Raw genomic sequence first — 13,157 nt, forward strand, 5'->3', positions numbered from 1 at the left:
ATGGGCATGAGTTTCCCCCGCAGGAGCGTCCGCAAGCAGTAGGCTAATACCAGCAGCAATAGGGTCTCGCCCTCGAATGGGTCCTCCTCTAGTAGATCGTTATCGTCGTCGGAGGCCACGTCGGGGGGGCATGTCAACAACAGGATAAGCGGCAAGGGGCACAGGAGCAGGGATCACCGCGAGTGGCAAATTCCCAACAAGATGGCCATCAGTAGGCTCTGCTACGACTTCAGGCAGCGCAAAAGGGCTGAAAGTCGTCATTGTCTGTGCCGGTAGTATCGGAAATGTACTCCTCGTGCTCCGATGAAACTATGTCGTCTGATACTATGGCCATGGGATTCGTAGTGTCCATCTTTCTAGTACATGATGAAGGCATGACGTTTGTAACACAAACACACATACGTATAATAATCAATCATATATTCATATAAATATGTAAGTCAACAATAACAATCAAATAATTCTCCTAGTCCCACTAGCCTCCCAGTCTCCTAGACTGACATTCCTAGTCCCACTATCCAAATTCTTCCCAGTCTCTAAGACTGACATTCCTAGTCCCACTAGCCAAATTCCTTCCAGTCTCTAAGACTGCTCTATCATCCACCTCGACCTCCTAGATCGAGCCTCGGCCTCCATGGCCGAGCCTCAGCCTTCATGACTGAGCCTATTCTTCCTAGTCTCACTAGCCATCTACCTCGATCTCTAAGATCGAGCCTCGGCCTCCAAGACCGAGCCTCAACCTCCAAGACTGAGCCTAACATAAATAACGTCTACCTCGATCTCTAAGATCGAGCCTCGGCCTCCAAGACCAAGCCTCAGCCTCCAAGACTGAGCCTAACATAAATAACATCTACCTCGATCTCTAAGATCGAGCCTCGGCCTCCAAGACCGAGCCTCAGCCTCCAAGACTGAGCCTAAAAATAATAAAGGAAATGTGCTCAACATTTGTTTGTAAAAATGTTTTGGATCTGGACTTAAGTGGTATGCAGTAAAAATGTTTTCGTGAGAGCCCTAGTGATCATAGTCTAGACTCGAGAAAGAATCCTAGTTCGCTATGATCAGAGCTCTGATACCAAGCTGTCACACCCTGGCTTTGCGGAAGTGTGGTTAATTTGGTGTGACTTCTTAATACCATAGCTTAACCATAACAAAGCTATATGAAGTAAAAACATGCAAGATCATCCATTAAGTATTAAAAACCGAATACAATACCATTGTCTTAACGGGAAATACCCTAACAACCATAACATTGTTCAACAATACAAACAAAACATAAACATGGTTTAAGGACTGTGACTTGTCCAGGAAAGAGTCACATTCCCTAAACCCCGGATGACCTCGGAAACTAGTGCAGCGGGAAAACGTGCCATACCGTGCCAGATCCCTTTAGTTCCCTGAAATACATGTAAGTTGAAAAATCAACAATAATGTTGAGCCAGTTCATGCGTAAGTGAGTAAATAAACCATTGTATTTATCAAAAACACTGGTATGTAGCAAATAAGGAAAAAAGAGATCACCAATGGTTTGCAAGGCCATTGATATGTGTGAAGTGCAAGTAGGAAGACTCAAACCTAGCGGATTTATGCGTCGGGCACTAAGTCACCCCGAGGTCCGTTATGCTGGACCTGGGGCTGGGCTCGCTACACCCAGATAGATCTACCGCTCCTGTCCCTCGGTCCTACCATGAGGATTAATGGCCTCAAGTTTCCGTCTACCCACTCACATGATCTAAGTAGTAAACCTCCTTACGCTAACCATACCATGTATAAAGTAATCATAAACATTGTAACATGTATTTCACCCCCGCAGTTTAGAAAACTGAAAACAGTTAAGAGAAAAGGGGGACATGAACTCACAGTCAGTGCGTCTCTACCAAGTACTCCGAATGTCAGCTGTGCGACGACCTACATGTACTAATTCTATTAGACGGATGGCCGTGCCTTAGCTTTATAGTTTAAGTTTTTGGGAAATAGTTAGACAACTATTTCGTGTTTATATTTTGCATGTACTTGGTAGTTAATCTCCTTCCCAAGGATGGGGGATTTAATACATGTGTATTCCATTTATAATATTAAGTCTCACTTAATATATCTTCATTCCAAATATAAATATTTTTCTCAAAAATATTATATTTCCATTTTTCATAATTTTTCCCCAAAAATAATACGTTGATAAAATATTCGTTCATAATCATTTCCGTATAATGCGTAAGTTACGTTTTAGTAATCGTGTGGTAATAATAATTACCGTTGTAACTTATATGTTTATCGTGAAAGCGTTTGTATTATTTTGGATTCGTCAACGTTTGTAAATATTATTTTTACCCTAAAAATAATATTTGTATATTTTCACAAAATAATCATAAACAGTGTTGTGAAAAATTATATTTACCAAATATATATTTATCACGTTTAGTTTTGTGAAAATCCCACCTCCGAATATTTGTAAATAAAGTCGTGGCGAAATATATTTTGAAAACATATCAAAAATAATTCTAACACTTGTAAATAATTCTAAGTGTTATATTTTTAGAAAAATTTCGCCAGAGTTTCCCCTGTAACTGGAGGTGGCCACGCTTTCAAGCGTATCATTTTCTTTTACCAAAATCATTTCAACAACTTCTTGATTCAACCAAACAATTTCCGACACATCAAACTAGTCGACAAGTATGTAAATCGCATAATCACATGAACTTGTAGTTTTTCTGAAAACTATAGTGTAGATCCCGTTATATTTGGTGGATCTTTGTATAAAATAGTTTAATCCCGTAAAAACCTCGTTTTTAGAATAAATCATCCTTTACAACTTCCCGTCATCTTTCTCAAAGATTGTTATTTTGTCGAAACTTTTTATTTCACAAGTGTTTATACACTTGTGGTTTGTAAAAATCATATTTGTTAGTGTGTCATCCGACTTTTATAAAACATGATTTTCTCGACACTTGGTCCTTTGAAAATACCACTTGCAGATACGTAGATCCGCTAGTTTTAAACACTATTTTACAAGTAAAAATACTTTTACACAAGTTCATGTTTCTCGTGTGGTAGAGTTTCACCTTTTAACCCTTGTACCGTTCAAGACAAGCTTATGTCAAGATCCAGGATCTTAACAAAGTCGGGTTAAACGATGATCCGAGCTACCACAACGTAGATCGGGCCTAAATAATCACATCTTCCAAGTACTACAACTTTTACACAAGTATTAAGCTTTTATCCAACAATATTCATGTTTTAGTAGCCTTTAAAGCTTCAAAAGATAAGTTTCCGCATTTTAACCGTTACAAATCTTATTAACCACCTTATATTAGTTCGAGAATGAGTTTTAAGTGTTATACCTCTAGCTCGGGGCTAGGGAAGATTCTAGGCGAAAATGTGGTGGATAAAAGCAAGATAACGAGCTCCTTCCACTTCCGTTTGCTCCAAGACTCCTAATGCGTGACCTTGAACACTTGTGTGATGTTGGAATGGAATGAATAAAAGCGGAAAATGTTGGTGGTGACCCAAGGGGGTTCGGCCGTGAGCTAGGGAGGGCAAGAGAGAGGGTGTTTTGTGGTGTTGTGTGTCATGATAAACTCTTGTGTATCATCTTGTTATTTATAGACAATTCTAAGGATTATGGACCAAAGGATCATGTGTATTCTTGATATTAGGCAACAAAAATAAAATAATCAAACTTTTGTACCCTTGTGTTCCCCCTAGTTTGGCCGATTACATGAGGGGGGGGGGGTCTTGGTTCAATCTCAACCATATAGTTAGAGTTTAGTTATGTTAAACCAAGTTAGGTTTAGGGGTTAACTCGGTTAGTGGTGTGATGTGTTATAATGCGGGTGTTAGGGTAATCAGGGACCCTAACTGGCTCAGAAAAAGACCAATAATATTTTTGTCAATATTTTTATGTTCCGTGTATAGTCCGGTTGTTCGTTTGGATAGAAATCCGTTAAAGAGCTTAAGTAAGCTTTTAAGCGTCGTTAATAATATTTTTAGTGACACAACTCATTCCGCAAAGTGTCAGGAATATTTTCCTCATGATTTGGCACTTTATTAGTTAGCCAGAAGCTAGTATGTTAAATAAAGTGCTGTGTTTTGTGCTTAGAGTACGTTTTAGGCACATCCAATCATTATATCTTATTCCTAGAGACGCAGTTCTACAACCCTTGTATCCCTACACACACTATGGGTGTAGTAAAATATTTCTGGCTCATACAGGCCTTTAGAGGCAGTGTCTGCCTGATGTTGGCTTTATCAGCATGTTCAATAGGTTATCCGTTCTAATGCTACTGTGCTTTAGTGCATCATGTTTGTCACTAAGGTTCAACTTGTAAATAATGTAGTGACGGCAATCAAAGTATGATGCAGGAATATACGAGTACTAGAAATCAAGTAGTAGTTCGTCAGCAATTTCAGTTAGGCACAGTAATTAAGCAGCAATTATTTACTAATTAAATCGTACGGATACCTGGTTTAGTGAGGGTTGTCACACAAGTGGTACTCGTAGATGGGTATGGATGGAGACTCAATCAATGTCCCCCAGAATGACAAAAATTTCTTCTAGTCTTCGTCTGTGAAGGCACCCTTGCAGTGCTTCATAACATTCTGTTGTATGTGCCACCTGCAAAGAAGCCTGGAGGCATCCGGAAATACTTTAGCACACGCGCCCATAAGGGCTAGGTCTCTATCCTTAAAATCACACATGGCTCCATACATTCATCCAACATTGACTTTACCCTCTCAAGCACCCACACAAAGTTATCGCCCCGTTCTTTACTAATAACGGCATGCGCGATAATAAACGATTCGTTGGTAGGCGTCATACAAACAATCTGGATAAAGGGCATATTGTATATGTTTGTCTTGTACGTCGCATCGATCAGCATGACGTGGGGGAATGCATGCCACATGACTCTCGAGTCCCGATGAAGAAAGAAGATCTCTGTTACGATCTCTGTTCCGGGTTCCTCCCGTGTCTCGTAAATAAAGTCGTTGTTTATCAGCACGTTTTCTAGTGACTGCATGGGAGTCAATCCTTGTCTTTGTTCGGCTCTAATCTTCGCTACAACGTTTTGAACGTCTTTCTGAACATGAAACCTGTCGGGGTCCTGCTTCCTTATCGTTTGAAATATTTTGCGCGGCTCCATGTTTTGAGCTGTCAGCTGCTCGATCAGTTTCATTTCGCTTGGAGTAAACCTTCGCATAAACGTGTGGGCCGACAGGTCCTCACAAAGTTCGTGGTTATGTTCAATTGTTCCGTCTTTTATCTCCCAGGTTTCATACGGGTGGTTTCGGACAGCCAGCAGGTAAAACGGGCAACCGGTTTTTTTGCTTCCAGCTTTTCTAAGTGTTGCTGTACTCTGGTGCTCACCACCACGATCACATTCAAGCCATACCCTCCCGGTTCTTCCCCCGATTTTCTTTGATCGACGGGTGACAATAACGAAACCATCCGCGTTTGCTATTTCTTGTATCCGTTTCTTTAGTTCATCTAAAGAGTTGAAAACCTGTAACATCGACAATATTAATAATAATAATAATAATAATAATAATAATAATAATAATAATAATAATAAAATAATAATAATAATAATAAAATAATAATAATAATAATAATAATAATAATAATAATAATAATAATAAAATATTAATAATAAAATAGTAATTTATACCTGCTTTTTTAAGTATGGACTGTCCAGGATGGGAGGTGCCTCACCACCATATCTACCATATCCACCATAACCACCATATCCTCCAACGTCCGGATTGTTTTGATGAACGTAAGGAGTGCCCGGGGAAATGAATTGCTGATGATCACCGTATCCACCGTATCCGCTGTATCCACCATATCCACCGTATTCACTATCTCCTCCGTATCCACCATCTCCTCCGTATCCACTGTCTCCTCCGTATCCACCGTCTCCTCCGTATCCACGGTCTCCTCCGTATCCACGGTCTCCTCCGTATCCACGGTCTCCTCCGTATCCACCGTCTCCTCCGTATCCACCGTCTCCTCCGTATCCACCGTCTCCTCCGTATCCACGTCTCCTCCGTATCCACCGTCTCCTCCGTATCCACGGTCTCCTCCGTATCCACTGTCTCCTCCGTATCCACCGTTTCCTCCGTATCCACTAGCATGGTATGAGTCAACTACAGGGGCTTTTTCATCAACAGGAGGATGCTTGTTCAAATCTAGAAATGGGCTGTTTTGTTTTCCTTGTATACTAGACACAACCTCCTCTTGCTCATTAGAATCGGGAACGCCAGACTCCTCCAAAATAGACAACCGTATCATCATTAGTAAATAATAAACTAAAACAACAAGTAATTAAAACATTTAAGCTAATAACTATTACCGAAACGCTTTCGTGCCCCCAGTTTTCGGTAGAATACTGCCCGAAGATATAGTTTTCGTCCCAATATGATGACATTTCAACACTCCGGGATGATAAGAACGCAAATACAAACAACAGGAGTGTCTTTCGAATAAATACAAGAAGAAACAGAATGTGTGAATGTGAGTGTTTGTTGAATGCTCGAGTGTGGACCAAACAGAATGTGTGAATATGAGTGTTTGTTGAATGCTCGGGTGTGGACCAAGAATGCACTGTTGCATTTTATGTGAGATATAGACGCCTCGTATAGCTCGTTACTCCCCGTATGCCTTTAAGTCATGTCAGAGACATAGTCTCATCATAGTCAAATCAGTCAGCAAGACGCCTCGTATAGAACTATACGAGGCGTCGAAGTACCCTCGTATTGGTCCCTCATACAGGCCTAGACTCCCCGTCTGATGTGATTGATGTGACGTTGTATGAGGTGCATAAGCTGGTCGGGAAAAGAAACCCTATACGCCTCGTATAGGTCTATACGAGGCGTCTTCAAGGGTGTGGAAATAGGCATTAAGGTGTGGGAATATGTAGACCCTTTTTTAATCACCACATTATTAAGGAAACGGGTTCAAACATGAAAACTAGCGCCTTAAATTTTACCATGCCTTTGGACAGTGCACAATGTGTGGATAAGAGTTTGGCAAGAGGCCTTGATTGTAATTGAATAGAGGGCATTTTTTTCAAAGGGTGCTTACATAATTCATATGTTAACAGTTTTGCTTTGGCAACGGTTTTGTCTGTTTCCCATCGGATTCCCGCTATTAACAGTACTTTTAGCATTGCGACCACATCTCAATTTAATGTTAAAAACTGGGTCACCCCATTGCGGAGAGCAAGAATATCCACCTAGTTAATCTAAATATTGTGACACCCCGTTGAAACGTTCTCACTTATACTAGCTTGACAGTGACTGCCTTAACTTTCGGGACGAAAGTTCTTAAAACTTGGGGATAATGTGACACTCTAGGTTTTCCGAACAACTACCTTGTAATTACATTGTGCGTGTATATATTGTTTATTAAATGGAAGTCGCGTATTATTTAGATGTTCTATGTGATCCTTGTATTATGTGTATGTACTATATATATATATATATATATATATATATATATATATATATATATATATATATATAGGTACGTGTGTGTGTAGTGGGCCGAAATTACGAAACCCAACTCGAGACCACCCGGTCTCGAGTGAACAATGGACATTTGGGCCGGTTGGGCCATGCCACTCGGAACCAAATGTGCCGGCTTGAAATGGGTATAAAAACCCAAAACCCTCACCACACTCTCCTTTACACTCTCATTCATTTCACCCTCACAACTCTCACACTCTCTACCTCTCACTAAAACCCTAAAACCCTAGCAACCAAGCATCACCCTCTCCCCTCTCTCGGATCCAACCGAAACATGAAGGCTCTCGGATTGTAGCTCGAGATCATCACTCGGAACTTGGCTCATCAATCTCTTGTACTCCTCCATCTAACCGGTTAGTGTCTTAAGTGTTTACCATGATTTTTGGGTTGTTGATGATAAAGTGCATTAGGGATTTTAGCATGATAGAAACAATGTGTTTTAGCTATAATGTGAAGATTTACATATTATACAACCCCTTGTATTGTGATAACATGAATGATGATCTTTAATGCTAAGTGGAAATCGAATCAAGTGTTGTTATTGTTGATGATATTCATGTTCTAATGATAATGTGTGATTAAGAGTGCCTATTTACCGAATGGTTGTGACGTTAACAAGTGGATCTTTGAAATGATTGTTGAATGATGATGTGCTTGTTGAATGATATGCTTGAATATATGATGAACTAGATGAATGTGATATGAATATTCAAAAATGCCTGATTTGATCTGTTTTGCTTGGTAAATAGACAAAGAAACATGTTTGTGTATTCTGATTGGTTAGTACAAAATTTCATGAAATCAAAATGCTATTGGCTAGTACATTTGCCAGGTTCTAGAAGGATTCAGGAGCACGTAACAGTGGTTGCGAGTCGGAACCCTTGGTTGCGACTCGAGACCAGAACGTGATCCTTCGAGATCTCCCGATTGCGACTCGCAAGCAGCACACTCGAGACCAAGCATGATGAACCGAAACCAGGGTTGCGAGTCGGCATTCCTTGGTTGCGACTCGAGACCAAGCATGATGAACCGAAACCAGGGTTGCGAGTCGGAATCCCCCGGTTGCGACTCGAAACCGTGCATTCTCGAGTCGGAACCGCCCTTGTCTCGACTGGGCTACCTAAGTGTTATTGGGCCAAAAGTTTGTTGGACTATCTGTTGACTGGACTGCTTGTGTATCTGTTACTGTTGTGAATGTTAGAACAGGCCCAATAACCCAACTGTCGTATGCCATTTTAAGTGTGTCTATACGTGTTTGCTATATGTGATTACTTGTACCCCAACTTGACCTATATTTGGTAACCATGCTAGGACGTGGTGACCAACGTGTTTGACCAAGTAAAATATCTACCGAGCAACCCAAGGTGAGTTCACAACCTAAAGCATGCGTTCCCGGTGGTTTGGGAAACGGAACTACAAACAACACTATCCCCCTTATGAGGGATACAACTTACTTTTCTACCCTTGTTATTGGGAACCTTTAGTTAATTACTGTTTATACGGATTGCAACTAACAGCACTAAACGAAACTCTATCACTCAAGTCCCTACTACATTATACCGATTAGTCGCCGGGGCCAGGCGAACGGGTTATTAGTTGATAGCGCTATTTAGGTTTTACCAACCTCACACCGTGCCATGGTTTGGGATCGGTCGTTAACTAATGTACTCAGGCATCCGTCAATGATGATAGAACATTGACATCGGGGCATCCTGCGGAAACGCAAACGGTTACCTAGTGTTCGGTATTGGAAAAACAGTTTAGTCGCTAACTTTTGGGGTAGCTCCCCATGGCATGTATAAACGAGTAAATTAACTGGTGAAACAAGTTTTTGGTAATTAAAACTGGACAACTAGTGAACTCACTCAGCATTATTGTTGACACCTTACTGCATGCTTTGCAGGTAACCAGTGACTGAGGAGCTGCTGCTTGGGGATGTGTAGTGTTCGTCAAAACCCGTGTGTTGGGTTTTACTTATCTTGAACCATGAACTATCTTTTAAAACTATTTGGTTTATGCTTCCGCTGTTTTGTTTAAACTTACTATCGAACTCAAACTACGATGTTGCTAACTACTTTAGACCAATGCTTAGTATAATTGGTGGCTGGATCCTGGTCAGTCACGCCCTCAAGCGGATGTTACTCCGCAGGTGGAATTTGGGGGTGTGACAGATTGGTATCAGAGCCATTGGTTATAGTGAACTTGGTTTTAAAAAGGGGAAAATCTTTTTGAGAAAAACCAGACTATAACCCGTGACTCGTGACGACACTACACTCCAAGTGCAAGGCTCGACTTATCTGACCTCATAGCTCGGACCCATATTTACTTGCTTGTTTGTCTTATGCTTTCTGCTTTACTATACGTACTAGTTTGCCTGATTAGATAGATACGCCTCCCCTCTTCTATCTCATTCTCGCTATGTTACGACATCACACTCATACTATGTTTTCTGGTTATGAAGACAATGAGTGGACGCGGACGAGGAAACGTCGACATGACTCAGGCTCAGTTCACTAACGTGATCAACACGGTGGCTGCAGCTTTCGCAGCTCACCCAGGAGGTAAGCTTGTTGTTTTAGGATGTTTAGGTCCTACCGCCACATTGTCTTTTCACCTCTAAACCTATTCGTATCGCTCCCACAACAGGTCAGCATGCGCCTGTGCAACCACGTGTCTGTACCTTCAAGACCTTCATGGATTGCAAGCCTGTTCCATTCAATGGCACTGAGGGTGCCATAGGTCTTCTGCACTGGATCGAGAAGGTCGAAGCTGTCTTCGCTGTCTGTGAGTGTCCCCCTGCTAATTGGGTGAAGTTTGCTACTGGTACTCTTGAGGGAAGCGCACTTTCGTGGTGGAAGGCGCAAATTCAAATGCTTGGTTTGGAGACTGCTAACGCTACTGCATGGGAAGATTTCAAGGATATGATCAAGGAAGAGTACTGTCACAGGGATGACATCCACAAACTCGAGGACGAGTATTATGAACTCAAGATGGTTGGGTCAGAGATTGAGACCTACACCAAGCTGTCCAACGACTATGCTGCTCTTTGCCCAAACATGTCCCCACCCATGTACCGAAGGATCGAATTGTACATCAAAGGCTTAGTCCCAGAAATCAGGAGCCATGTAACCTCGGCCAACCTCACTACCATACAGCCTGTGGTTCGTCTTGCCCACAAACTCACCAACCAGGCTGTGGAAGAGGGCAGGTTGCCCAAAAGGATCAGTGCTGCGGAAGGAACTTCTAATGATGGCAAACGAAAGTGGGATGGAAATCAGGGCAAAGATGCTAACTCTACTCAGGCCCCAGCTAAGCAAAGAAAAACTGACAACAACAAGGGCACTCAGCAACAGGGTGACTACCGGGGAAGCTACCCTAAGTGCAACAAGTGTAACAGGCACCACAATGGGGCATGTAATAAGGGTCAATGTCAGCGATGCAACAAGATGGGGCATGAAGCCAAGGATTGTAGAAGTCAGTTCCCAGCAAGGCAGAATTCAGCAACAACCCCAACAGCAACAGCAGCAGGGAAACAACCGCGGATGTTTTAAATGCGGGGCAACAGGGCACATGCGAAAGGATTGCCCTGAACTGAATCAGAATCGCAACAACAATCAGGGAGCTGGGAACAATGAGCAAAACAACAATGCTGGGAATGGTTCAAGGGGAAGAGCTTTCTTGATTGGAGCTGGAGAAGCAAGGAACGACCCCAACGTCGTGGCGGGTAAGTTCCTACTTGATGATCGTTATGTTTCTGTGTTATTTGATTCCGGTGCCGATGCCAGTTATGTATCCCTTCGCATTAGTAAGAAACTTAAGCACCCGCCTGCATTATTAAGTTCTAAGCACATCGTCGAGATAGCTAATGGTAAGAACATCGAGGCCACGCACGTGATCTACGACTGCACACTAGAATTGTCCGGTCACACGTTTAGTATCGATCTTTTCCCCGTCAAACTTGGAAGCTTCGACGTCGTCATCGGTATGGATTGGTTATCCAAACATCACGCTGAGATCCTCTGTCAAGAGAAAGCGGTTCGTATTCCTCGCCGTTCTGGCCAACCCCTCATCGTTCAAGGCAACAAAGGTGGAGAAGTCACAGGCATTATCTCGCTTCTGAAAGCCCAGAAGTGCTTACAGAAAGGGCACACCGCTATCCTAGCACTTGTCACCGACACCCACGAAAAGGAAAAGAGGATTGAAGATTTCCCTGTAGTACGTGACTATCCCGAGGTATTTCCTGAGGAACTACCTGGACTCCCTCCCCACCGTCAGGTCGAATTCCAAATCGAGCTAGCTCCCGGAGCAGCACCCATAGCTCGTGCACCTTACCGTCTAGCCCCTGCAGAACTGAAGGAACTCTCTACGCAACTACAGGAACTATTGGATAAAGGATTTATCCGTCCCAGTTCATCACCCTGGGGAGCACCAGTACTCTTTGTTAAGAAGAAGGATGGCACGTTCCGAATGTGCATCGACTATCGTGAGCTGAACAAGGTTACCATCAAGAATCGTTACCCTCTCCCGCGCATCGACGACCTATTTGATCAGTTGCAAGGCTCGAGCTACTATTCTAAGATTGACCTGCGATCAGGCTATCATCAGCTGAGAGTTCGTAATGAAGACATCTCTAAGACTGCGTTCAGGACTCGTTATGGTCATTACGAGTTCCTCGTTATGCCTTTTGGAATGACTAATGCACCTGCGGTTTTCATGGATCTCATGAACCGAGTGTGCAAGCGGTACCTCGACAAATTCGTGATTGTGTTTATCGACGACATCCTGATCTACTCGAAAAGTCAAGAAGAGCATGAGCGACACCTACGCCTTATCCTCGAACTCTTGCGCAATGAGCAATTGTACGCCAAATTCTCGAAGTGTGACTTTTGGCTCCGAGAGGTCCATTTCCTTGGACACGTGGTCAACAAGGACGGCATTCACGTCGACCCCGCTAAGATCGACTCGATAAAGAATTGGCCTACGCCCAAGACCCCAACCGAAGTTCGCCAATTCTTGGGATTGGCAGGATACTATCACAGATTCATCAAAGGATTCTCAAAGATTGCACAACCCCTCACGACTCTTACTCAGAAAGGCATTGTTTACAAGTGGAATGAAGCTCAGGAGTCGGCCTTCCAAAAGCTAAAAGATAACCTCTGTAGCGCTCCTATTCTCTCGTTGCCTGAAGGCACTGACGACTTTGTGGTTTACTGCGATGCGTCTATCCATGGGCTCGGTTGCGTGTTAATGCAACGCGAGAAGGTTATTGCCTACGCCTCTCGACAACTTAAGACGCATGAAAGGAACTACACTACGCATGATTTGGAACTGGGAGCAGTGATCTTTGCTCTTAAGATATGGAGACATTACCTGTACGGTACCAAGTGCACTATCTACACCGATCACAGGAGTCTCGAGCATATCTTTAGGCAAAAGGAATTAAACATGCGACAACGTCGATGGGTCGAACTCTTGAATGACTACGAATGCGCCATCAAGTACCATCCGGGCAAGGCCAATGTCGTGGCAGACGCCCTCAGTCGAAAGGACACTATACCAAAGCGCGTGCGAGCATTGCAACTTACCATCCAGTCTAACCTCCCTACCCAGATTCGCAATGCTCAAATCGAAGCATTGAA

At 42.8% G+C, this 13,157-nt stretch overlaps 1 protein-coding gene across 1 annotated transcript; it reads right to left on the reverse strand.

The window, feature by feature from the left end:
* Positions 1 to 4,664: 4,664 nt before the first annotated feature.
* On the reverse strand, positions 4,665 to 7,160 carry LOC118490400 (protein FAR1-RELATED SEQUENCE 5-like). The gene is made up of 3 exons (XM_035988019.1): positions 7,093 to 7,160; positions 5,661 to 5,823; positions 4,665 to 5,495 (listed from the first exon to the last, which is right to left on the reverse strand). Exons 1-3 carry the CDS (start codon positions 7,158 to 7,160, stop codon positions 4,665 to 4,667), a joined length of 1,062 nt encoding a protein of 353 aa, XP_035843912.1.
* Between the last annotated feature and the right edge of the window lie 5,997 nt (positions 7,161 to 13,157).

This window comes from Helianthus annuus, chromosome 3, assembly GCF_002127325.2.
Source record: "Helianthus annuus cultivar XRQ/B chromosome 3, HanXRQr2.0-SUNRISE, whole genome shotgun sequence".
Classification (NCBI taxonomy): Eukaryota; Viridiplantae; Streptophyta; class Magnoliopsida; order Asterales; family Asteraceae; genus Helianthus; species Helianthus annuus.